At 44.9% G+C, this 25,355-nt stretch overlaps 1 protein-coding gene across 1 annotated transcript in view; it reads right to left on the bottom strand.

The window, feature by feature from the left end:
• Positions 1-25,355, bottom strand: part of LOC145342331 (mitogen-activated protein kinase kinase kinase kinase 4) — a 281,028-nt gene that overhangs the window by 52,775 nt on the left and 202,898 nt on the right. Inside the window, exons 20-25 of the mRNA XM_080187822.1 lie at positions 22,903-23,002; positions 20,722-20,889; positions 19,456-19,576; positions 19,204-19,359; positions 16,566-16,709; positions 1,097-1,231 (exon numbers count right to left, since the gene is read on the bottom strand). Of these exons, the coding sequence (XP_080043948.1) occupies positions 1,097-1,231; positions 16,566-16,709; positions 19,204-19,359; positions 19,456-19,576; positions 20,722-20,889; positions 22,903-23,002 (824 nt within the window). The remainder of the gene's footprint in view (positions 1-1,096; positions 1,232-16,565; positions 16,710-19,203; positions 19,360-19,455; positions 19,577-20,721; positions 20,890-22,902; positions 23,003-25,355) is intronic.

Below are 25,355 nucleotides of genomic sequence, written 5' to 3'. Positions count from 1 at the left end.
AAAACACCACTGTCTTCGGCGAGACTGGCAAATCCCACTACTGGCCAACAGACCATAGAAACCTACAGTGCAGAAAGAGGCCCTTCGGCCCATCGAGTCTGCACAATCCCACCCAGGCCCTATCCCCATATCCCTACACATTTACCCGCTAATCCCTCTAACCTACACATCTCAGGACACTAAGGGGCATTTTTAGCACGGCCAATCAACCTAACCCGCACATCTTTGGACTGTGGGAGGAAACCGGAGCACCCGGAGGAAACCCACACAGGCACGAGGGGAATGTGCAAAGTCCACACAGACAGTGACCCGAGCCAGGAATCAAACCCAGGTCCCTGGAGCTGTGAAGCAGCAGTGCTAACCACTGTGGTACTGCGCCACCCCAATGGTGGGCTTCCTTTGCCATTAGAAAACCTTGTGGCGTTTACTATCAAATAAACTGGTTGGACTTTAACCTGGTGTTGTGAGACTTCTTACTGGGTTTACCCCAGTCCAACGCCGGCATCTCCACAACACTAGAAAACCTGCCACAGGAGCAGGGGCGAGTAGGGCAGGAAATCCCGGCTGTTAATTCACGTCAGCCCCTCCAAATCTAATTTTTTTGCACAGCCCTGCACAATTGACCTTCCTGAGTCTTTATCCAATTCCCTTTTGCAAGTTTCTGGTGAATCTGCTTCTAAAAAATGTAGAACTTATTTATTAGTATCACAAGTTAACACTGCAATGAATTTACTGTAAAAATCCCTGACCATTTCTGTTTGGACATTTCAGATTGCAGTATTAAAAGTACTGATTTTCCCATAACCTTGCGTAGTTAAATCCAGGCACCACTGCACACACCGAGGTGAATGTGGCTGAGTGGAGTGGGTTAAAATATAATCAGATTAATCAATGGTTGAATGAAATATTACAAAAGTAGGAATTTCGGACAGTGAGCCCATTTCCATTGGGGCGGCCAGCAATGGTTATAGAGATTCACTTAGCACAATCAGTGTTGCTCAAGGTTGGACGGGCAAGAAAAGTCTTCAAAAGAGGAAAGGCAACAATCCAAAGCGTTCTGGGCCAGTAAATGATCTTCAGTGAACACAGTACTTACCCACTTTATAGTGAACACAGCCTTCCAAATCTCCAACCGAGACCCAGCCTTGCTTTTTCTCCACCTCGGGATCATTGCGCAAGATCTTGTTCCTGAGCCACGACAGGTAGTAAACTCGCAGCTTGTTCTTCTTCCCTGTGGGGTGGAACATCACAACAATGAACCCTCGTGCCCCGAGGCTGGTCTGCGTCTTACAAATGGAACAATGTGACAAGTTCAAAACGGGTTCTTCCCCCCGAGAGACTTCACCGGGGAAACGCCTGTGAAATGAAATGACTGGCCTCTTCACGTATCACAGATACATAAAGGGTGGCACGGTGGCACAGTGGTTAGCACGGCTGCCTCACAGCGCCAGGGACCCGGGTTCAATTCTGGCCTCAGGTCTGCGTGGAGCTTGCACATTCTCCCCATGTCTGGGTTGGTTTCCTCCGGGTGCTCCAGTTTCCTCCCACAGTCCAAAGATGTGCCGGTTCGGTTGATTGGCCGTGCTAAGTTGACCCTAGTGTCAGGGGGATTGGCAGGGTAAATTTGCAGGGTTGCGGGAATAGCGCCTGGGTGGGATTGGGGTCGATGCAAACTCATATGGCCAAATGGCCTCCTTCTGCACTGTAGGGATTGTATTGTAGAACGTACAAACTCCACACAGTCACCCAAATATGGAAATCAACCTAGCGCTGTGAGGCAGCAGTGCTATCCACAGTGCCACCGTGTGGCATCGTTATGGATGGAGCAGTTTTATGATGGCTGCCTTGCAAGACAGTAACACTACATTCTGCACCCTCTACTTTCCTTCTCTATCAACGGTATGCTTTGTCTGTATGGCACGCAAGAAACAATACTTTTTACTGTATGTTAATATAATGACCTCCTCTGCATTATAGGGATTCTATGATTTTATGTGACAATAATAAATCAAATCAAATCAAATGAAAAAAGGAGGAAGCCCCAACGGTGCTGCCCCTGGAGGTGCTGTAGAAAATACATCCAGAATATCTTCGTGAGGGTTGCCTTATTTTTGAGGAAATGCTAAGGGGGCTTTTGATGGGGACTGGGCAGTGTAGATAAGAAGAAATATTTTCTGCTCGTAATAGGATCAAGAATGAGAGAACACAGACTTAAGGTGATTTGCAAAAGAAGCAAATGTGATGTGAGAGAACATCTTTTTCACCCAGTGAGTGGTTGGGGTCTGGAATGTTCTGTCTGGAAGTGCGGTGGAGGCAAGTTCAACTGAAGTACTGAAGAGGGCATTAGATGATTATTTGCACAGAGACAATATGCAGGGGTGCGGGGAAAAGGCAGGGGAATGGCACCAAGCCGTGACATTCGGCCATTGCAGATGCGATGGGCCGAATGGTCTCATTCTGCACCGTGACAGCTTTATGACTCTCTGTGAGCTGACACTGGTGGAGAGAATGGGGCAAGTTACTGGTTCCCCTGTGAAGATCCACAGCTGAGTCGCTGACCTGTCTACTTTCAACTAACTAACCAAGTTTCCGCTGAGCCTGGGGTTTCCAAATGTCAACACTGTTCTAGTTTGGCCAGACTCATTCTGATTCCAACCACCCAGGTTCACCTGAATGTATCTGCTGGCCTTCGTTTCATAGTTGTGCATGATCACAGTGATAACTGTCAACTGCTACACAGTAAGGCTGCCTGCAGACTCTGTAAGGAATGAACAGTAATCACTTGGCCAGATGGCAATGTTAGTGTTTGTAATCCTGTGCTGTGTGTGATTATTCTTGCTTCTGAACAAGGCTCTGATGTTGGTTAAGTGGTTTGCAGCCCCACCTGCTGGTCAGAAAGCAGTAGTGCCGATATATTGGAAACCATGGATTCTGTAACCTAATGAATACAAATAGAGGCACACAAGAAACAACAGAAAAAAGTCCCTGAAATCATTCTTAACTTTTAACCTTCTGCCTTTAAAGACTTACTTAAAAGTTTATATCAAAATGAATTCTCCCGGACATTCTCTCTTCCACCTTCTTCCGTCGGGAAGATGATACAAAAGTCTGAAGTCATGTACCAACCAACTCAAGAACAGCTTCTTCGCTGCTGCCATCAGGCTTTTGAATGGACCTACCTCGCACTGAGTTGATCTTTCTCTACACCCTAGCTATGACGGTAACACTGCGTCCCGCACCTTCTCCTTTCCTTCTCTCCAATGTGCTCTATGATCATCATGCTTTGTCTGTATAGTGATGTGGAGATGCCAGTGTTTGGACTGGGGTGGATAAGACGACACCAGGTTACACTCCAACAGGTTTATGTGAAATCTTCACCCTCACCTGCTGAAGGAGTAGTGCTCCGAAAAGCTTGTCATTTCAAATAAACCTGTTGGACTATAACAAGGCGTCGTGTGATCTCTCATCTTGACTGCACAGCGCACAAATGATACTTTTCACTGTATACTAATACATGTTTAAAGTGAGAGGGGAGAGATACAAAAGGGTCCAGAGGGGCAATTTTTTCACACAGAGAGTGGTGAGTGCCTGAAACAAGCTGCCAGAGGAAGAAATAGAGGCAGGTACAATTTTGCCTTTCAAAAAGCATTTAGACAGTTACATGGGTACTATGAGTATAGAGGGATATGGGCCAAACACGGGCAATTGGGACTAGCTTAGGGATTTAAAAGAAAAAGAAGGGCGGCATGGACAAGTTGGGCCGAAGGGCCTGTTTCCATGCTGTAAACTTCTGTGTGACAAAAGCAAATCAAATCAAATTAAATCAAATCCAAAAGCAGCAGGTGATGATAAGCTATGGCAGAGAATCAGATTTTAAAAATACATGAATGGTATTTGGGCATCTCTGGGTGTGCCAGAATTTCTTGCCCTTTGAGAAGGAACCTGTCACAAAACCTGAATATCTGGGAGCACTGGTCAACCAGCGGGGAGTTAAAACTGGAAGCCCAGCTAATTGGATGAAGTCTCAAGTTTTGAAGAGTGCAAGCTCTCTTGTAACCAGAGTAAAATGAAAGGATTAAAAGAGGTGGCGAGAATATGTATTGCAGAATTTGACAAGTTTAGCAGCAATGACAGAAGCCCTACAGCACAGGAGGAGGCCATTTTGCCCATTGAGTCTGCACTGACAACAGTCCCACCCAGGCCCCATCTCCATACCCCCTCCCCACCCCACTGATTTACCCCGCTAATCTCCCTGACCACTAAGGGGCAATTTATCATGGCCAGAGTGGGTAAGGAGAAGCTGTTCCCCTTAGTTGAAGGATCAGTCCTGAGGGGACATGTCTTCAAGACGAGGAGCAGGGGGGAACATGAGGAAAAATCTCAAGAACTTTTTTTGTTGTTGTTTCTAGTGCACCCGAGTTTGCCTTCACCACAGCCAGAGGGTGGCGATGGTCTGGAATGCGCTGCCTGAGAGACTGGTAGAGATGGGTTGCCTCACATCATTTGAAAAGTGAGGCACTTGGCACACCATAACATTCAGGGCTATGGGCCAAGTGCTGGCAGATGGGATTAGATGGTGTCAGGAGAAAGAAAAAGTCAAGCAATACAAACCAGAAAGTCTGGTATTTATATAGTTCCTGTCATAACCTCAGGATATCTTGAGGCACTGTTCAGCTAATGAACTATCTCTGAGGCACATTCACTGCTGTCATGTAGCGAAGAAAGTCAAAAAAGTTTAGGCAGGCAAAGAGAGGAAAAGAAAATTGACTCTCCAAATTCTGTATGCAATGCCAAACAAAAGATGGGTAAAAAAGGTCATTTAATTAAGAAATAAGGTGCTGTAACTGATAGGACTCTTTCTTTTAGATACCTCTGATTATTTTCGGGATAAGAGGCAGCATAATGTAATGGGAAGAGTGAGATTAATGTTGAGCTTGGAAGCAAGTATCATGGATCACACAAAAAGGGCAACTGGGGGAGGTGATGGCCTAGTGAAATTATCGCTAGGCTATTAATCTCGAAACTCAGCTAATATTCTGGGGACCCGGGTTCAAATCCCGCCACAGCTGATGGTGGAATTTTAATCCAATAAGTATATCTGGAATTAAGAATCTACTGATGACCATGAAACCATTGTAAATTGTCGGAAAAACCCATTTGGTTCACTAATGTCCTGTAGGGAAGGAAATCTGCCGTCTTTACCTGGTCTGGCCGACATGTGAGCCCAGCGCCACAGCAATAAGGTTGACTCTCAATTGCCCTGTGAACAAGGGGTGGGCAATAAATGCTGGCCAGCCAGTGACACCCCTGTTCCATGAATGAACAAAAAAATACAGGGAAATGGGCAGGATAGGAAGGAAAGGTTGGCCACTAGAAGGGATCTGAAGCCAAGGACTCTGAGAAAAGAATGAATATGAGTAGAAACCTAACACATGGGAAAATAGTGTATCCAGGTTTTGGCAACATTTGGAGTCATAGGGAGGAATCTTAGTCCTAGAATTTCGACAGTGCACAGTAAGGCATTTGCTCATCAAGTCTGCACAGACCACAATGCCACCCAGGTCCTAACCCCAAAACTCCATTCACCCTGCTAGTCTCCCTGACACTAAGGGGCAATTTAACATGGCCTATCAACCTAACCTCCATATCTTTGGACTGTGGAAGGAAATCAGATCACCTAGAGGCAACCCACGTAGTCTCGGGGAGAACATGCAAACTCCATACAGACAGTGACCCAAGTCAGGAATCGAGCCCAGGCCCCGGGTGCTGTGAGGCAGCAGTGCTAACCACTGTGGGTGCTGCTGCAGCTGGCAAGGAAGTATGTGGGTGCCTCAAGACGGAGGCACCCTGGGAAAATGTGTGAAACTGTTAAAAGAGGCTTCGTTGGCTTCCGGCCTAGCAGCTGGGAGGCCACTGCCAGGGACCTTCTGGCTGTTGTAAGACCCCGGCAGCATCTCTAATCTGGCCCCAAGTGGTCAATCGATTGCCTTTAATCAGTGCACACTGCCACAACTTGATGGGCAACCTTCGCATCCCCAGAGGTCTCAAGTGATTTTACTCATAGCTGAGATTGTAGTTCTAAATAAATGGTTCAATTAGCCCCTGTAAATGTTGCCATTTTTGGGGCATATTTAAAATGCCAAAAGTAAAGGGGTGAGGCAAATCTTTACTCCATCTTCTCAAAGTCCTTTTGGAGAAAGTCTTGAACTGCAGAGTGCACTAGGGAGCAACAGTAAATGATGATATAACGAGACTAACAGGGACATGGTTACCCCAGTAGATGGAGACAAATACAACGTCAAGAGGTAGCGTCTGTTCGGGAAGGATAAAATAGAAATGTAATGAGGGTGTCATTGTATATGTCAGAGACAGCTGGAAGGTAAAGGAAGTGGACTGTGACTGCAATCGTACCCAACAGGAAGTAAACTAAAATAACACAAGAGCTTTGCCATGGTCTACTGGCTTAGAATAGCTTTAAAAAAAGGCTTGAAAGATTTGCATTTATATAGCACTATTCAGAGAAACAGAAACTAGAAGCAGGAGGAGGCCATTCAGCCCTTTGAGACTGCTCCGCCATTCATTTTGATCATGGCTGCTCATCAATTATCCTGATTCCTCCCCTTCCTCCTACATCCCTCGATCTCTTTAGAGCTACAACTAATTTCTTCTTGAAATTTTGGCTTCATCTGCTTTCTGTGGTAGTGAGTTTCATTCTTTCACCACTCCCTGGGTGAAGAAATTTCTCCTCACTTCAGTCCTAAAAGGTTCACCCCTCTATCCTCAAACAACGACCCCTTGTTTGGGACTCCCCCACATTCGGGACATTCTTTCTGAATCTCCCCTGTCTAACCCTGCTCGAATTTTATCAGTTTCTGTGAGATCTCTTCCAGACTCCAATGAAAATGGTCCTAACCGACTTAGCCCCTATTCACACGACATCAAGGCTGGAATTTTCCAACCAGCAAGAGTTTTCCATTCCGCTGCAGTGAATGGAGGATTGGTCCATCGCCAAATTCTCCATCTTCGCTGCAGCGGGAGTATGGCGTGAACGGATGGTAAGATCATGCCCCTGATGTCTTGAAGGACTTTCCAGCCAACAAAATACTTCTGAAGTATTGTCCCTATTGCAATTTAGGAAACATGGCAGCCATTTTACACACAGCAAGATTCCACAACCAGCAATGTGGTGATGAGCAGATGAGATGTTTCTCTAGTATCGATTGAGGGATAAAGATTGGCCAGAACACCAGGAGAACTCCCTTGCTCTTCTTCAAAATGGTGCCTCTGAGGCCTAGCAGGAGGCTGGCACTTTGATTAAATATCCCATCCAAAAAGGCAGCACTTTTAAGGATCCAACGCACCCCAGACATACTCTCTTCCACCTTCTTCCATTGGGAAAAAGATACAAAAATCTGAGGACATGTACCAATCGACTCAAAAACAGCTTCTTCACTGCTGCCATCATATGCTTGAATGGACCTACCTTGCATTAAGTTGATCTTTCTCTACACCCCAACTATGACTGTAGCACTGTATTCTGCACTCCCTCCTTTCCTTCCTTACGGATGGAATGCTTTGTCTGTATAGCATGCAAGAAACAATACTTCACACCGTATGCCATTACATGTGGGAGGCGATGGCCTGGTGGTATTATCGCTAGATTATTAATCTAGAAACTGTTCTGGGGGAACCCAGGTTCGAATCCCACCACCGCAGATGGTGGAATTTGAATTCAACAAAAACTATCTGGGAATTAAGAATCTACTGATGACCATGAAGCCATTGTCGATTGTCGGAAAAACTCATCTGGTTCAGCAGAATATTAGTGACCAGCTACACTCCCTTTTGGATTGTTGTGTTGCCCTTTGCTAAAGGGCATCTTCCCCATTATCCTTCAGCCAGACTCCCAGGCAGAAAAACTGATTACAGTTACAAAAATATTCTGCAAAACTGCAAGAGGTGAGTGAAGAGAGAAATCTTTGATCCCAGCTACTGAATGTCCTTTAGGGGAGGAATTCTGCTGTCCTCACCCAGTCTGGCCTCCATGTGGTTCTAGAGCCAGTAAAAAGTCTGACAACACCAGGTTTTAGTCCAACCTATTTATTTGATAATATACTCACAAGCTTTCGAGGGGACTGCCTCTTCGTCAGGTCCCCTCGAAAGCTTGTGAGTATATTATCAAATAAATAGGTTGGACTAAAACCTGGTGTTGTCAGACTTTTTACTGTGTTTACGCCAGTCCAACGCCGGCATACCCACATCGTTCTAGAGCCACACAGCAATGTGTGGTTGACTCTCAACTGCCCTCGGGCAACTAGGGATGGACATTAGTTCTTGGCCAGGAAGCGACGCCCACGTCCCACAAATGAATAAAAAATAAATGTGCCAGTGATAAATAACAAATCAAACCTTCAACAGTGCAGCACTCCATTAGTACTGTGCTGGAGCAGTGATTAAGAAAAGAATTGTTCAATTGGCTTAGAGTCAGAATTGGTAAAAGTGTGAGTGCTTCACTGCTTGAGTGCGTTGTGGAAGCCTGGAGAAACTTCTCTCAGCTCCACTTGTAATGGTAAGTGACTCTGACAGCACACAGAAAATAGAACTCAACATACCCATGGGTAATTACAATTACAACACAATTAAGTTCCAAATGATCTGGGATTCGGTGCACCACACATTTCCAAACAGGCTCTCCAGAAAAGCGCAAGGTTAGAACGATAAACAGAGAGGGAAATTATTTATGCTCCAGTTCACAATGCACAACTAAATTCACCAGATTCAAATGCATGACCCCCAAGTGGATCAATATAAGCAGGAATAAGAAGGATAAATACATCGCATCGTACAGAAAGGAAGGTGAGGGGTTTCCTTGGAAACGGCAGAGGACATTTGAGAGACAAGATGATCTGATGGACAAAGAAAATGAATGTAACTGAAGGGACTAAAACAGCAGAAACACACTCTCCCAGCACCAGAATGTGAAGGAGATTGTCAAAGAGGATTCCAATGGGGAATCTAATTGAAGTTGAGTAGGTAGCTATTACACTTCAAAAGGCATTTGATACAGTTCTGCACTACAGACCAGTGGGGGCATTTATAGCTAATGAAATAAAAGCGATGGTTGTAATATGCAAACTGAAGGGGAGGCATTGGCCAAGTGGCATTATTGCTACACTATTAATCCAGAAAATCAACTAATGTTCTAGGGACCGGGTTCCGATCCCGCCACGGCAGATGATGGAATTTGAATTTGATTAAAAAATATCTGGAGTCGAGAATCTACTGATGAAACGATTGTCAGAAAAACCCATCTGGGTCACGAATGTCCTTTAGGGAAGGAAATCTGCCATTCTTACCTGGCTAGCCTACATATAACTCCAGAGCAATGTGGTTGACTCTCATCTGCCCACTGAAATGGCCTAGCCAAGAACAACTAGGGATGGCAATAAATGCTGGCCAGCCAGCGAAACCCATGACCCATAAATGAACAAAAATAAATGGCTGAATAATAGGAAGCAGAGGGTAACAATTAATGGATATTTTGTGGGCTGGAGGAAGATTTGTAGTGGGTCCCCATGTATTGGGACCCTTTCTTTTTCACATATATTTCAATGACTTGGATCTTGGTGTACAGGGGACAATTTCAAAGTTTGCGGATGGTACAAAATGTGGAAATAGGAACTGCGAGGACAGTGTAGAACTTCAAAAGGACATAAACAAGTTGGTGAAGTGGGCAGATAGGTGGCAGATGAAGTTCAATGTGGAGAGGTGTGGGTGATGCATTTTGGTAAGAAGAACATGGGGAGATGATATAAGTGACCTGAACGTATGTGTGCATAGATCATTGGAGATGGCAGGACAGATAGAGAGGGCAGTTAGTAAATCATATAGTGTTCTGGGCTTTGTTAATAGGGGCACTGAGTACAAGAGTAAGGAGGTTATGGTGAACTTATACAAGACATTAGTTAGACTTCAGCTGGAATACTGTGTACAGTTCTGGATACCACACTATACGATGGATGTGAAGACATCGGAGAGAGTGCAAAAGAGGTTTACAGGAATGGTTCCAGGGATGAGAAACTTCAGTGGTGAGGATAGATTGGAGAGGTCGGGCCTGTTCTCCTTGGAGAGAAGAATGCCAAGAGGAGATTTGATAGAGATGTACGAAATCACGAGGGGGCTGGACAGAGTAGAGAGGGAGAAACTATTCCCAGTAAAAGAATCAATAACGATAAGGCACAGATTAAAGGTGATTCGCAAAAGAAGCAAATGTGATGTGAGAAAAAAAGTTTTTCACACAGCGAGTGGTTCAGGCCCAGAATGCACTACCTGGCAGTGTGGTGGAAGCAGATTCAAGTGAGGCATTCAACAGCGCATTAGATGATTATTTGAATAGAAACAATGGACAGGGGTATAGGGAATGGCGCCAAGTCAAGATGCTCATTGGGGAGCATGTGCAGATGCAATGGGCCAAATGGCCTCCTTCTGCACCGTAACAATTCTGTGATTTAGAAGATTACCTCCATAAAGGATTCATTAGAGATGAGTGTGGCAACATACCCTCTCTTGATGGGAATGAGTCATGTAGATTTACAATTTTAATATCGTCAGGACTGCGTATCCATAGGTAGTTTAAGGGCTCAAAGCAAAGGGTATTGTTGGGAAGAGTGATATGAATCTCTGAGCACCAGGACTGAGGAGGACATCATTAACATGACATAGTCACTGAAAATTGGAACCTGCCGTCAGAACAAGAGAAAAACTGAGTGGGAATTTTCACACATTCCGCTGCAGGCATTGTGGCGATGGGAGGCGGCCTGCAAATTGGCCAGCAGTGAGATCTTCTGATCCCACCATAGCCAGTGGGGTTTCCCATTAAAAACGTGGCCCTCACCACTGTGAAACCTGCAGCAGGACTGGAATACCCGACCGGCTTGAATATTCCAGCACAGTTATCCCCAGGAAGAGGGTAAACACAATACAGGAAGTGACGGTCGCATCAATCTTTCGCCAGTAATTGGGAAGTTAATGACTCAGTTTTCAGAAAATAATGTGAGGACTATCTGTGAGGTAATGGTAAGTTAAGGAACAGCTAACATGACTACAGAACAGGGAGGCCCCATCGGGTCAAACTTCCTTGATTTTAAGAGGAAGTTACATTCCAAATTCACAGCGGAAAACCATTCAATGTGGTCTGCTTAAACTTCCACGCAGCTTTTCGAAACAGTCCCTTTAAAAGGTTGTTATTGAAACTGCAAATAAGGGATGTGGGTAAGGAATCGACCTCAGGAAACAAGAAGGCAGCTGGTTCTTGTATTTTTACTCTTTCATGGGATGTCGACATCACTGACAAGGCCAGCAATTGTTGCACACCCCTAATCGAATGGCTTGTTCGGACATTTCAGAGGGCAGATAAAAGTTAGCCGCACTGCTGTGGATTTGGAGTCACATATGGGCCAGGCCAGGCAGGGACGGCAGATGTCCTGTCAGATGGGTTTTACAATCATCAATCGTAGCTGTCACGGTCACCATTCTGTGATGTCAGTGTATCTTTAAGCATTTAAAAAAAAAAGTTCTCTGTAGCTCACAGCCTTAGCTGACGTCATTGTTGCTGGGTTGTCTACAAGAGAGTCCAAGTATTGCTCCTTAAGCAGCCTCAGTGCGGGCTTCAGGTACTTTCTGAGATTGATTTTTATGACCCTGCATTGTTAGGAGGAAAACTGGTTGGCAGGAGCTTTTTCATTTTCAGTTCTGAGCTGTAGGTTTTTTTAGAAGTGGCAGCAAGCTGAACAGAAGTGTTTCTCTCCCTCCCTGTTGTATTTGGAAATTCTGCTGGTTATCAGGTCTTGCCATCCTAGAGTGGAAAATCTGATGTTGGTGTCTTGATCAGAGTTTACCTCTGGTTCTGGGAAGGTGTTCTGACTTTAAACTGTTCTGGGTGTGACAGGAGGACTATTGGAACTTAGAAGACTGAGAGTTTTCAATTATCCAGCCAAAGAACTCAATTCCAGTAACACGTGAGCATTAGACCTTGCTGAACTTGTTAAAGGGCTTTGTCTATGGAAGGTTTTGGTTTGATTGAAACATCTTAGACATATTCATTAAAGATTATACATTATCATTGTTGTTTTGTTTTTGGTTGTAATTGATAAAAATTATTGCTAATTTTCTTTTCATTCATGTTAACTATACTCTTAAATAAACTTTGATAAAAGCTCCCTAGTGGGTCATTTGAATCATATATGAAGTGAAACATATCATGCTTATCCTAGCCAAGTTCAAGATACAAAACTTGTAATCCAGATGAGCTCCATAAAACACTTTGGAGTTTCTGACCCGAACCGTAACAATTCCAATTCTCTTCTCATATCCAGTGGTGCACTAAGGCAGACTTTCATCTGTTTCCATAGCTAGTAATTCCCGGGACAGGTTGCTGGTCTGTCACCAGGAGCATATAGCTTGAGGGGCGCCTTTCCACATCAAGCATGGCTGACCAGGTGTCTTTCCCACTTGTACTCTCAGTTACTGGCGTTTTTGGAAGGATTCGCGAGTTAAATTTCAACCTGTTTGACTGTGTTATGAATGCACCTTCCTTGGCCATCAAGTCCTGGGGTGGGACTTGAACCCAGAGCTTCTAGTTCAGAAGGAGGAATGCTCCTCACTGCACCACAAGGTGGTCACCATTCCTGAGACCAGGACCTGGATTTCTTTACTGAATTGAAACTTCGCCCAGTGGGATTTGAATCCATATCCCAGGCTTTAATCTCTGGATTGCTCCAGTAATATTACCACTACGCCCCATCTCCATTTGTTTGGGGGTAGGGGGGGAGGGCTGGTGATGCCTGTGTGAGGGGCCGCAGGTAGGGGCGGAACTAACTGGACTCCTTCAGAGGACAGGGCTATCCCTTTTGTTCCTAATTCACATTGACATTTTAGATTCAGAAACACAACAGAAAGTCACCAAAATTTACAGACGATAGTGAAATGTGGGGATGAGACACATGCCAAACAGAAAGAAAGGTGAGAAATTTCCTTGGGAATAATAGAGGACGTTTCAGAACATGTGAAAAGGGTGATTGATGGACGAAGAAAGTGAATGTAACTGAATACGCCAACACAGAGCAAAAAAAAAATTCTCTCAGTAGCAGAATACGAAAGAGAAAGTCAAAGAATTTCCAATGGGGAATCTAATTGAAGTCAAGCAGATAGCTAATACATTTAGATGATTACCTCTATAAAGCATTCACTAGAGATGAGTGTGGCAACATGCCCTTTCTTGATGGAAGTAAGTCATGTGGATTTACACATTTTAATATCATCAAGACTCCACTTCCAGAGGGACTTAAAGGACTTAAAGCAAAGGAATTCATGAGAAACAGTGATATGAATCACGGGGCACGAGAGGAAGATATTGAACTACAGTATGGCACAGTTAGCACTGCTGCCTCACAGCAGCAGGGACCCGGGATCAATGTCTGTACAGAGTCTGCACATTCTGCGTGGGTTTCCTCCAGGTGCTCCAGTTTCCTCCCACAATCCGAAAGACGTGCTGGTCAGGCCCATGGGCCGCGCTAAATTCTCCCTCAGTGTACCGAAGCAGGCGCCGGAATATGGAGACTAGGGGATTTTCACAGTAACTTCATTGCAGTGTTAATGTAAGCCTACTTGTGACACTACTAAATAATCTTAAAACTTAAAAAAAATCGAATTGTTCATCAGTAGAAGATTGGCAGATGATGTTTAACATATTAGTGGAAGATAACCTGTAATGGAAGAAAAATTGAGTCATAATTGTACGGTGGAGGATGTAAAGGTAGGGGTAGATGCTGAGAGGATGTTTCCTCTCATGGGGAATCTAGAAATAGCGGGAATAGTTTCAAAACAAAAAGTTTCCCATTTGAGACAAATTTGTGGAGAAATTGCTTCTTTGAGAAGTTGTTAGTGTTTGCAATTGTCTTTCACAGAAAGCAGTGGAAGCTGGGTTGCTGGGAAATATACCGTTAATGGCAGTACCCTTAAGAGTATTGATAGGTAGAGGGATCTGGGTGTACAGGTACACAGGTCACTGAAAGTGACAACTCAGGTAGAGAAGGTAGTCAAGAAGGCATAGGGCATGCTTGCCTTCATCAGCCAGGGCACTGAGTTTAAAAACTGGCAAGTTATGTTGCAGCTTCATAGAACCTTAGCTTGGCCACACTTGTATTATAGTGTTCAATTCTGATCGCCACACTTCCGGAAGGTTATAGAGGTTTGGAGAGGGTACTAAAAAGATTTACCAGGATGTTGCCTGGTATGGAGGGCATTAGCTATGATGAGAGATTGGAGAAACTTGGTTTGTTCTCACTGGAACGATGGAGGTTGAGGGGCGACCCGATAGCAGTCCAAAAGATTATGAGGAGCGTGGACAGAGTGGATAGTCAGAAGATTTTTCCCCAGGACGGAAGAGGCAATTATTAGAGGGCATATGTTTAAAGGAGATGTACAAGACAAGTTTTTAACACAGAAGGTAGCGGGTTCCTGGAACTCGCTACCAGTGGAGATAGTGGAAGCAGATACAATGGTGATTGTTAAGGGGTGTCTGTCCAAATACATGAATAGGATGGGAATGGAGGGATATAGTCCCCGGAAGCATAAAGGCTTTTTCTTCAGTGGGGCAGTATGGTCAGTGCAGGCCGAAGGGCCTGTTCCTGTGCTGTAATTTTCTTTGCTCTTTGTTCTTATATTCAAGGCTGAGATTGAGGGATTTTTAACTGACAAAGGGAGTTAAGAGCTATGGGAGGCAGGTGAGAAAACAGAGCTACGGCAGATCAGCCACAATGTTAGCGAATGGTAGAGGATGATTGAGGGGCTGAGTGACCCACTCCTGTTCCTATGTCTTATATTCTTATCAAGAAATAATTGACTTTATGCAGCACCTTTCATTATCACAGCGATCAATGAATCATTTCTGAGGTGTAGTCATCTTTCTAATGCAAGAAACAGGGCAACCAATTTCTGCATGGCAAGCTCCAAAAGAAATCAATTTGACAATGCCCAAAATAATCTTCAGAATTCTACCGCCCCGCCAGCCGTGAAATCAGAGCGGGTGAGGGGTGGGCAGTGGAAATGTCCACTTAACTCAGGCATGAACTTCTAGTCTTGTTTGAGCGAGGCAGTAAAATCCTGCCCAATATGTTTGTTTGAGGGATTAATATTGTCCAGCACACTGGGGGTAACTCTTGCTGTGCTTAGAATGGCGCCATGGAATATCTTACGTCTACCTGAGAGGGCAGCTGGGGCCTCAATTTAAAATCTCATCCAAAAACTTTAGCATCCCTGACAATGCAGCACTCCCTCACTACCACGATGGCGTGTCAGGTTTTTTTGATTTATTTGCTCAAGTCTTTGAATCAAACTTGAAACCACAAAGATTCTGGATTGGAATTTTGCAGAGTCAGGCCAACTCCAGAGGCCTTCAAAAATAGCAGCTGGGACCTGATTCCAGGACCCACCAGCTCACATTCCTGGTTCTGGCATGGGATATATGTGCAAGATTGCAGCTGTCTGGCCATTGGTCTCTGTTGATACAGTTTGGTTTCATTATGAATGCTTGGCTGAACTCCAAGATTCACTAATGGAATCGCTTAGTAGGAGACTGTTTTCACAGACTGAACTGGAGTTTCTGCTTTGAATGATTGACATCTTTATGATGGTATAAGTTATTTTGCTAACTTGCCAACCAATCAGCACCCTTTCCTATACAGTATAAATTGCCATTCCCTTTGAGATTTGATTTTCTTCCAGTTCTGTCCTGATGAGTGCCTGATAACATGCCTCTTCTTTCAGCAACACTCATCTCTACTACAAGGAGACTATACAATCTTATGGATAAATTGGAAAAAATGTCCTTTTGGTTCAAGTAATGTTCTTACTATCATTCAAAGGTGAGATGGTCAGACCCGTGTTGGACTATATCCCTCATGCTCTCCACGTGCTCTAACACTAACCCTAACCTTAATGGTGGGATTTTACGGCCTCACTCATCCTGAAACTGTAAAATCCCACCCGAGGCCTTTCCATGGTCCACCCCTTGCCCACTCCGATTCCCGTGGTGGGCGGGACGGCAAAATTCCGGCCCAATGCTCCACATTTTGGTTTGATTTATTATTGTCACATGTATTGGTATACAGTGAGAAGTATTGTTTCTTGCGCGCTATACAGACAAAACATACCATTCATAGAGTACATAGGGAAGAAGAAAGGAATAGATGCAGAATGTAGTATTACAGTCATAGCTAGAGTGTAGAGAAAGATCAACTTAATATGACCATAAGACACATGAGCAGAATTAGGCCATTCGGCCCATCGTGTCTGCTCCACCATTGAATCATGGCTGATACTTTTCTCATCCCCATTCTCCTGCCTTTTCCCCACAACCCCTGATCCCCTTATTAATCAAGGTTGCTATTTTTGAAATATTCAAATTCAAACTTGGTGAGCAGGACAAATCCACAAGTTTAATCAACAGCATCGACTGATCTGGATGGAGTCAGTAAAACAGAGATTGAGTTTGAAAATATTCCAACCTGATATAGTAATAAGCACATTCAGTCCTTCCAGAACGTCCATCTGTTGGAAGCGCCTTCGAGTAATCAGGGAATAAACCTTGCCTTGTCCACTCCTGTCCAGGAACCAGAGCCCATTCTCTGTGCCCACCAGCAGATTGACACCTGGAAAGTTCAAGAGAGTTTAGGGGAACACTGAATAACTGCAGCATCTTGTGGGTTTCACACAATGAGATCTGGAACGCATTAAACTGCTTGGACAGAAAATGATTACCAATTCAATTAACCAGTGAAAGGAAAGAGCTTTCCGTCTTCCCCTCCTGAGTTGTAAAACGGGAAGAACTTAGATTTATATTCCAACAATTAAGCCCTTGCGGTACCCCAAAGTTACTCATATCCTTGAAGTGAAGTTATAGGGGCGCATGCGACAGCCAATCTGTACACAGCAAGATCCCAAAAATAGCAAAGGGCTAAAAGTCCAATCTTGGTGATTTGGTTGAGGAAAGAATAATCACAAAGATATGAAGAAACCTTTGAAATCTTCTCCAAATCACGCCAAGGTTATTTGTTACATCCACCTGTTTGGAGCCTTTGTTGAGCATCATACGCAATAGGAGCATTTGAGCCCCTCAAGCCTGCTCAACAGTTCAATAAGGTCATGGCTGATCTCTTTGTGTTGAGTTCCACATTCCCCATCTACCCCCAATGACCTTTGATTCCCTTGCCTAACAAGAATCAACCTGCCCCTATCCTAAAAATATTGACTGATCCTGCTTCCACTGCCTTCTGAGGCAGAGAGTTCCAAAATCGTATAACCCTCCAAGACAAAGATTCTCCTCATCTCTGTCCTACAAGTCTGACCCTATAATTTTCAAACTGTGTCCCCCAATCCTGGACTCACCCACAAGAGGAAACATCCCTCCAATATCCAGTTTCTTAATACCATTCAGGATCTTATGTACGTAGGGTGGCACAGTGGTTCGCACTGCAGCCTCACAGAGCCAGGCTAAGGATGAATGTTTTACGTTGATGAGTTGGGAATAATGTAGGTCAGGGAGCGCAAGAGTGATGGGCGAATGGGACTTGACAAGAGATAGGAGACTTAAAATCTATGACTGGATGCATCTTATTGCATAAGACAGAAATCTCTACTGTTAACTTTGGGGAAAGTTTCTCCAGTTTTCCCACAATGAGGAGCGCCCACCGTGCCGAAAATGCTCGAGAGTCCAGTGGAGGCGATTAAACCACAGAGAGATGTTAGGCTTCTCCCCTGAAGTTGTAGCATCAGGAAATTGCATGGAAAAACAGTGAAAATCTCTCAAATTTGCATAAAAAACTGGAGTAAACCCTGCTGCTTTGCTCAGCGCAATTTTCAAAATGAATCTCCCACTACAGAGTGCAATAAAGAAGTTTATTTACTAGTCACAAGAAAGGCTGACATTAACACTGCAATGAAGTTACTGTGAAATTCCCCTAGTCGCCACAGTCTGGCGCCTGTTCGGATCAATGTACCTAACACAATGCACTGGCGTGAATAGCAATGTAAATCAGTGGGTCGGGCCTATGCCTGCTGAGAAGCCGGCAGCATAGCGCTGAGTGGGCCACTGCGCGTGTGCCAATCTGTCATAGTGGAGATGGGCACATGAACAGTAGCCCCACCCTGCTGGCCGCCCAATTGCTGGCCAACACAGCAACCCCCCCATCGCTGAGTGTGCGACACCCCCATCTCCCAGTCATTGTCCACCTTCTTTCTGCCCCCGATCCCGAGTGCAGAAAGGCAGCGGGACCCCCTCCACCCCCATCAATTGCGCCCAGAGGCCCCACCAGCAGGCCCCGGCCCCTCTGGCCCTTCCCCCTTAACACTGCTCAATGCCAAGCTGGTAACGCCCGTGGGAACCCCTCCCCTTACTCCCGACCGTCTGGGTGCCTCCCTGGCCCCCCTTCACTCCAGCGGGATCGGGCTGCCAGCTCCCCATTAGTGGTGAACTGTTGTAAACCCTGCTGGAGTGAAACAGTCCTGGCCAGGGGATAGAGGCTAGCAGTCCTGGAGACTTCAGTCTCAGGTCCACTAATAAGATGTAAATGTTGGTTTATATAATTTATCCAGTTCCATGCCGATTGCTGGTGTGGAGCTGATAACATCGGAAATCCAGTAGCCTGGAAACGAGTGAAGGCTGTGGCACCCAGAGTGAAGCCCATTACCTGGTCTCTGCTTACGTCTCCTGGCCAGCTGCACTGCCAGAGAGTACAGTGGGCTGGGAGAATCACACCCCCCCGCCCCCCCACTTGGTTTTGTCCCAGGTCTCAGTTTTAGGAAGACCTGACAATGGAGGGGTTAGGGGCAGGGGGGTGGGGGAGAGGTGGTGGAGGGCACGGGCAGGCAGTAATGTGGAGTTATCAGACCTTTTTGAATGGCGGAGCAGGCTCGAGGGATCAAACAGCCTACTCCTGTTCCTATTTCTCACATATAAATAAACGTTGTTGGGTATAAATAAGTGCATGTTCTTTCGCTCCTCTCTTTAACCTTCTTTGGTCTTTTCATCTATTTTCACAAGGAAAGCACAACTGTTCCAACCCTCTTTATCAGCAGTAAATAACGTCATTGGCCACGCGCAGAATGATCTGTCCTGAGCTAAGACAAATCTCAGCCATATCTTACCCCATAAAGCAGCACATAATATCTCTGCGTTAAATTTCTTCTTGTACTTGCGGATTTCCGGAGTATCGCTCTGTGGTCGTATATTTGTCGGATTGACGTTTACTACGGATCCCTTCCTCGCGTTGTCTCGTCGGAATGGCTCAGATTTACTGCAGGCTGAATAGTAGGGAGAGACGAGGCACAACGTGGGCATTAAGGTTTTATTCACTTCGACCGCGTCACTTCCAATATCTCTGAACTACTCTCACATACCGGGTACCCCTGGAGGACTGGAAGGGGAGATCTGGAGGAGCCTGGGGTCGATGAATGGTGTGAAGGAAGAAGAAGAAGATGAAGAGCTACATTTTGGATGCAGACTTTCAGCCAACTGATTCTGAAAACAAGAGCAAAGAAAACTTGTAACATGCCCACATGTTGGAATTCAATCATAATGACCCTAGCATCTCGCCCAGGTGCTTTGAGCATCCAAGAACAACTTCAGCTAGTAAAAACATGCCACAGGTGTATTATCAAAACCTATATCAATACCGGGTTATATGTGAAAAATTTATGAAATGTGCTCAAATGCTTCAACAGGGAAATAGATTTTAAAGCCCATCTTAGGTAGAGGGATTAACAGAGGGCATTCCAGAGGTTAAGACCAAAGGCATGATTAAAATAAGCAGAAGAGGAGAGAGAAAGAAGGTAATTCCTCCAGAATTGGAGGAGAGCAGAGAAGAGCAAGCAAGCAGGAAGGGAAACTAAGGCCGGAATTCTCGGCTGAGTGCCAAATTCTCCATTCTCGCTGGCTGGGCATGAGAGACCGGGAATTGGCTTGGCGGAAGAATAGAATTCAGAAAACTCTCAAAACAGGTATTCAGGTGTGTTACATCAATAAGTGCAAAAGTCTGCTGAAGGAAAAATTGGAGATTGCAGAGATCTTTGTGTAATTTGTCCCAATTCCCAATTTATTACCCTGACCAAACATTTACTGTGTAGTTCCGTATGTTGCAACAGAAAATGTTATAGTCCCAGAAGGCTTCCAGGATGGATTATATTACTGTAACTTCTATTATACAGGCCCTATCTTTTTGACTATGCTTTTTATCAATTTGTGGGGAAGGGATAGACAGCAGAGCAACGTTTTCTGTGTTTTAACAGAATGGCAATCATACAAAGAGTGGAGCAACTTACACATATGATACATATTACAGGTACACACATATTAGAACTACTTACAATCTTGCCTTCTCATGGGCAATTAGGGATGGGCAACAAATGTTGATTTTGCCCGAGATAGTCTGATCCCATGAAAAATTAAAAACAAATTCAGACAGGTAAATCATTTCAGATTAAATAAACAAAAATATTTTTTGAGAATTTGAGTGCCATTTATCTAGTAGCTTTTTATGCGACTGATGTCATTTTACATAAGCTACAGATTGCATTACGAGTTAGGGAGGAGCCCACGTAAATTTCTGTCTATCACCAGTGGCTGATATCACACGGGGCAGTTGTATCGCTCTTTGTAAAACATGCCTGGTTAGTTGCAGTCTTGTGAAGTGGCTGAGGGGTTTGTTCCGATCCCTGCTGACTGGCTGAGGTGTTTGGAGAGTGGCCTTGCTGAAGGAGGTCTGGGAGATCCTGAATCACACTGGGGCCACCTGCACACTCCTGCTGTCTGCTACACTTCTGCCCTGCCACATTCTGTTCGGAAACAACAAACACATTAACAAGAGAACAAAATAAAACTTCAGTGGTTGACTGACTTCCGCACACTCAACCCGATCTTCAAGAAACACAAAGCAGTATTGGTAGCTGACAACACTCCTGACAATGGGATCCTATCCTCTAAAAGGTCATGAATGTAGTTTAGTCCATCACTTAAACTAGCCTGCCATCCATTGACTCTTGTCTTCCCGCTGCCTTGGAAAAACAGCCAGCATAATTAAGGACTCTTTGCACCCCGGACATTCTCTCTTCCACCTTCTTCCATCAGGAAAAAGATACAAAAGTCTGAGGTCACGTACCAACTGACTCAAGGACAGCTTCTTCCCTGCTGCTGTCAGACATTTGAATGGACCTACCTTCCTTTAAGTTGATCTTTTTCCACACCCTCGCTATTACTGTAACACTACATTCTGCACTCTCTCGCTTCTTTCTCTATGAATGATATGCTTTGTCTGCATAGCACACAAGAAACAATACTTCTCATTGTACATTAATACATGTGACAATAATAAATCAAATCAAATCAAAATCTTCCACAGGCATCAAACCCACCAGCTTAGAGTTATAGGCTGGAAAGGATTACCTCAAATCAATTGTGCTATGGTTACATTGCCAGGTCAAGCGAATGTCTCTGCATTAATTATTCAAACTTTTAATAAGACACGGATACACACAAATGTAAGGGTGCTCTGTAAGCTGCTCATTTATGCCAAAATAGATTTGCGATTTGATTTTGTAATGCGATGCAGTAGATCCTTGGACCAATTATTAAACATTTATTTCCTCCATCACTGGCACACTGCATTTATAACGGGTGTTACTTAGAGAGTACGCTACAGAAACTCGTCAAGACTTAATAGATTCAAATCATAGAATCCCTGCAGTGCACAAAGAGGCAATTCAGCCCATCGAGTCTGCACCAAATCTCTTTGACAGAGTATCCTACCCAGACCCTTTCCCCCACCCTATCCCTGTAACCCCACACGCTTACCAAGTCCAATCCATCTAACCTAGACATCTTGGGACACTAAGGGGCAATTTAGCATGGCCAATCCATCTAATCTGCACACCTTTGGACTGTGGGAGGAAACCGGAGCACCCGGAGGAAACCCATGCAGACGTGGGGAGAACATGCAAACTCCACACATTCAGGACCCAATCCGGAATTGAACCTGGATCCCTGATGCTGTGAGGCAGCAGTGCTAAGCACTGTGCTGCTCTTCTTCTGGCAGCACCTCCTAAAATCACGGCCTCTCCCACCGATAATTGGACAACAGGTTCATGGAAAGAACATTAGCTCTGATTCAGCGGGTCAGGTCTGTGTTTGACTGCTTCACAATCGCACGATCAAGATTTTTGAACTCTCTACCTAACTGAACTCTGCCTCTGTCACATGTACTGCGGTTCAAGAAAAAGGGCATTATCACCTCAAGGACACCCATGGCTGGGCAATAAGTGCCAACCTTGCACACCCAGCACAATATTTCAGCACAAAGGTGGCATTTTGGCACATGGGTTAGCACTGCTTCCTCACAATGCCAGGGACCAGGTATGATTCCCAGCTTGGGTCACTGTCTGTGTGGATTTCCTCGCACAGTCCAAAGATGTGCAGGTTAGGTGGATTGGCCATGCTAAATTGCCCCTTAGACTCCCAGGATGCGTAGGTTAGAGGGATTAGTTAGAGGCTGCAGTGCTAACCCCATTCACCAACAATGGCACTCTTAACCCTCATGAGTATAGATCAGTCAAAGGTATAAAATTAAAAATGTATGTATTAATTTGAGAGGAAAGGATGTATGTGCACAGGCAGAGAAGCAGGTCTACTCTTGTTAAATCTTGTCAGCCTGTTGGGTTGTCTTCCAGTCACACTGCCACCTTGTGGCAGTGACCATATTGTCACTGCTATTCTTATCTGCTCAGACAAGTCATTTCATGAAGGTTATGTTCGTGACCTCCTTTTCCTCCTGTTAGACAGAAACAGGATAATACCTTTTCCTCATTCAAGGCGCTGTGAGGCTGCAACTCGATACCATCTGCACTACAGACGCTTGCACATTCCCTCTCGCCATTACTTAGCTTGGCCGTTTGCCTGTGGAAAGAGAGAAAGGCAAAAAAAAGTTTTAAAATAAGCTGCAGGGAGTTGCAGTTTTCTCACGGCTGGACACTGATATGGAGGCAGCAGTAAGGTCAGCCAATCTGGATTCTCGTTTTCACAGCTCAAGATGCAGCGGATTAAATCACAGAAGAGGCAGATGGGTTTGAACTTCACCAGGAGGAGACCGGTAGTTGAAGTGATTGTTGGCTTCTGGCTGTGGCAGTAGTCAGCACGCTAAAATTCCTGTTGAGTGGCACGTACCATTGTGTCCATTAAAGGATGACTCAATAAGCATTTCAGGCAGGAGTAAGAAACTGGGCAACTAGCTCAGCACGGGGCAAAGAGGCTAGCCCAGGCATGATGGGTCAAATGGCCTCCTGCAATGCTGAAACTTGAACAGTCACAGAATCCTACAGAAGGAGGCCATTCAGCCCATTGCAAAAAGTCACCAATTATTCTCACTCTCCTTCTCTGTCCTGCAAATGTTTCTGTATTGAGTATATATCCAAATTGCTTTTGTAACTTAGAATCATAGCATCCCTACAGTGCAGAAGGAGGCCATTCGGCCCATCGAGCCACCACTGACAACAATCCTGCCTTGTCCAGTTTCCCTCAATATTTATCCTGCTAATCCCCCTGACAGTAATGGGAAATTTAGCACGGCCAATCAACCTAAACTGCACATCTTTAGACTGTGGGAGGAAACTGGAGGAACCCCACGCAGACACAGGGAGAATGTGCGAACTCCACACAGATTGTGATCCAAAGCTGGAATTGAACCTGGGTCCCTGGCACTGTGAGACTGCAGTGCTAACCGCTGTGCTACCATGCCATTGATATCCAATCTGATTCCTGGCAGTTCATGACCCTTGCAGGATTTCCCCAAACTGTGTCCTGTAAGATAATTTCATCTTTTTCCAGACAATCCAATGACTTGCAGCTTCCAAATCACATACTTTTGCATCAAATCATTTCACGGAATCACAGATTGATTGCGGGGCAATTGGAGGTAATTCAGCCCATCATCTCGGTGCTGGCTCTCCAAACGAACATTATGGCTTAGTGCTGTTCTCCAGCCTTTTCCCGTACCCCTGTACATCATCTCTATTCAAATTTCCAATCAAAAACAAAGCACAAAGAACAGTACAGCACAGGAACAGGCCTTTAGGCCCACCAAGCCTGTGTCGATCACATTGTCCTAACTAGACGGGATGTTGTCTGGTACGGAGGGCATTCGCTATGAGGGGAGGTTTGGAGAAACTTGGTTTGTTCTCACTGGAACAACGGAGCTTGAGGGGAGACCTGATAGAAGTCTACAAGATTATGAGGAGCATGGAAATAGTGGATAGTCAGAAGCTTTTTCCCAAGGTGGAAGAGTCAATTACTAGGGGGCATTTAAGGTGCGAGGGACAAGGCTTAAAGGAGATGTAAAGGCAAGTTTTTTACACAGAGGGTGGTGGCTGCCTGGAACTAGTTGCTGGGGGAGGTAGTGGAAGCTGAAACAGTAGTGACTTTGAAGTGGTGTTTTGATAAAGACATGAATAGGGTGGGAATAGAGAGAAATGATCCCCGGAAAGGTCGGGGGTTTTAGTTCAGGCAGGCAGCATGGTCAGTGTAGGCTTGGAGGCCGAAGGGCCCATTCCTGTGCTGTAATTTTCTTTGCTCTTTGTTCTAGACCAACCTCCTGTATCCGTCTATTCCCCACCTGTCCATGTGCCTATCCAGACAAGTCTTAAATGTCGCTAATGCATCTGCCTCAACCACCTCACCTGGCAGTGTATTCCAGGCCCCAGTCATGCCCTGTGTAAAAAACTTCCCCCGGACATCTCTACTGAACCTTTCCCACCTCTTACTTTGAATTTGTGTCCCCTTGTGATTGTTATTTCTGCCCTGGGAAAAAGCTTCCAACAGTTCACCTTATCTATGTTCCTCATAATTTTATAAACTTCTATCCTTCAGCCTCCATCTTTCCAGGGAGAACAATCCCAGTTTATTCAATCTCTCCTCACAGCTAATACCCTCCATACCAGGCAATGCCCTGGCAAACCTTTTCTGTACTCTGTCCAAAGCCATCCCATCCTTTTGGTAGTGTGGAGACCAGACTTGGACACAGTATTCTAAATACGGCCTAACCAACATCTTACATAACTGTTACATAACTTGCCAACTTTTATAATCGATTCCCTGGCCGATGAAGGCAAAGTTTAAAGATGATTATTAAAAGTATACTGAAGGAATTGAACAAGAAACCTCAAGTCATCGGTAGCATCCCTATAATGCACAAGCAGGCCATTCAGCCCATCGAGTCTGCACCGACTCTCCGACAGAGCATCTTACCCAGATCCTA

This window comes from Carcharhinus amblyrhynchos, chromosome 4, assembly GCF_965287045.1.
Source record: "Carcharhinus amblyrhynchos chromosome 4, sCarAmb.v2.hapA, whole genome shotgun sequence".
NCBI classification, from domain to species: domain Eukaryota; kingdom Metazoa; phylum Chordata; class Chondrichthyes; order Carcharhiniformes; family Carcharhinidae; genus Carcharhinus; species Carcharhinus amblyrhynchos.
The sequence above is the reverse complement of the archived record's forward strand: the minus strand, read 5'-3'. Positions and strand labels throughout refer to the sequence as shown.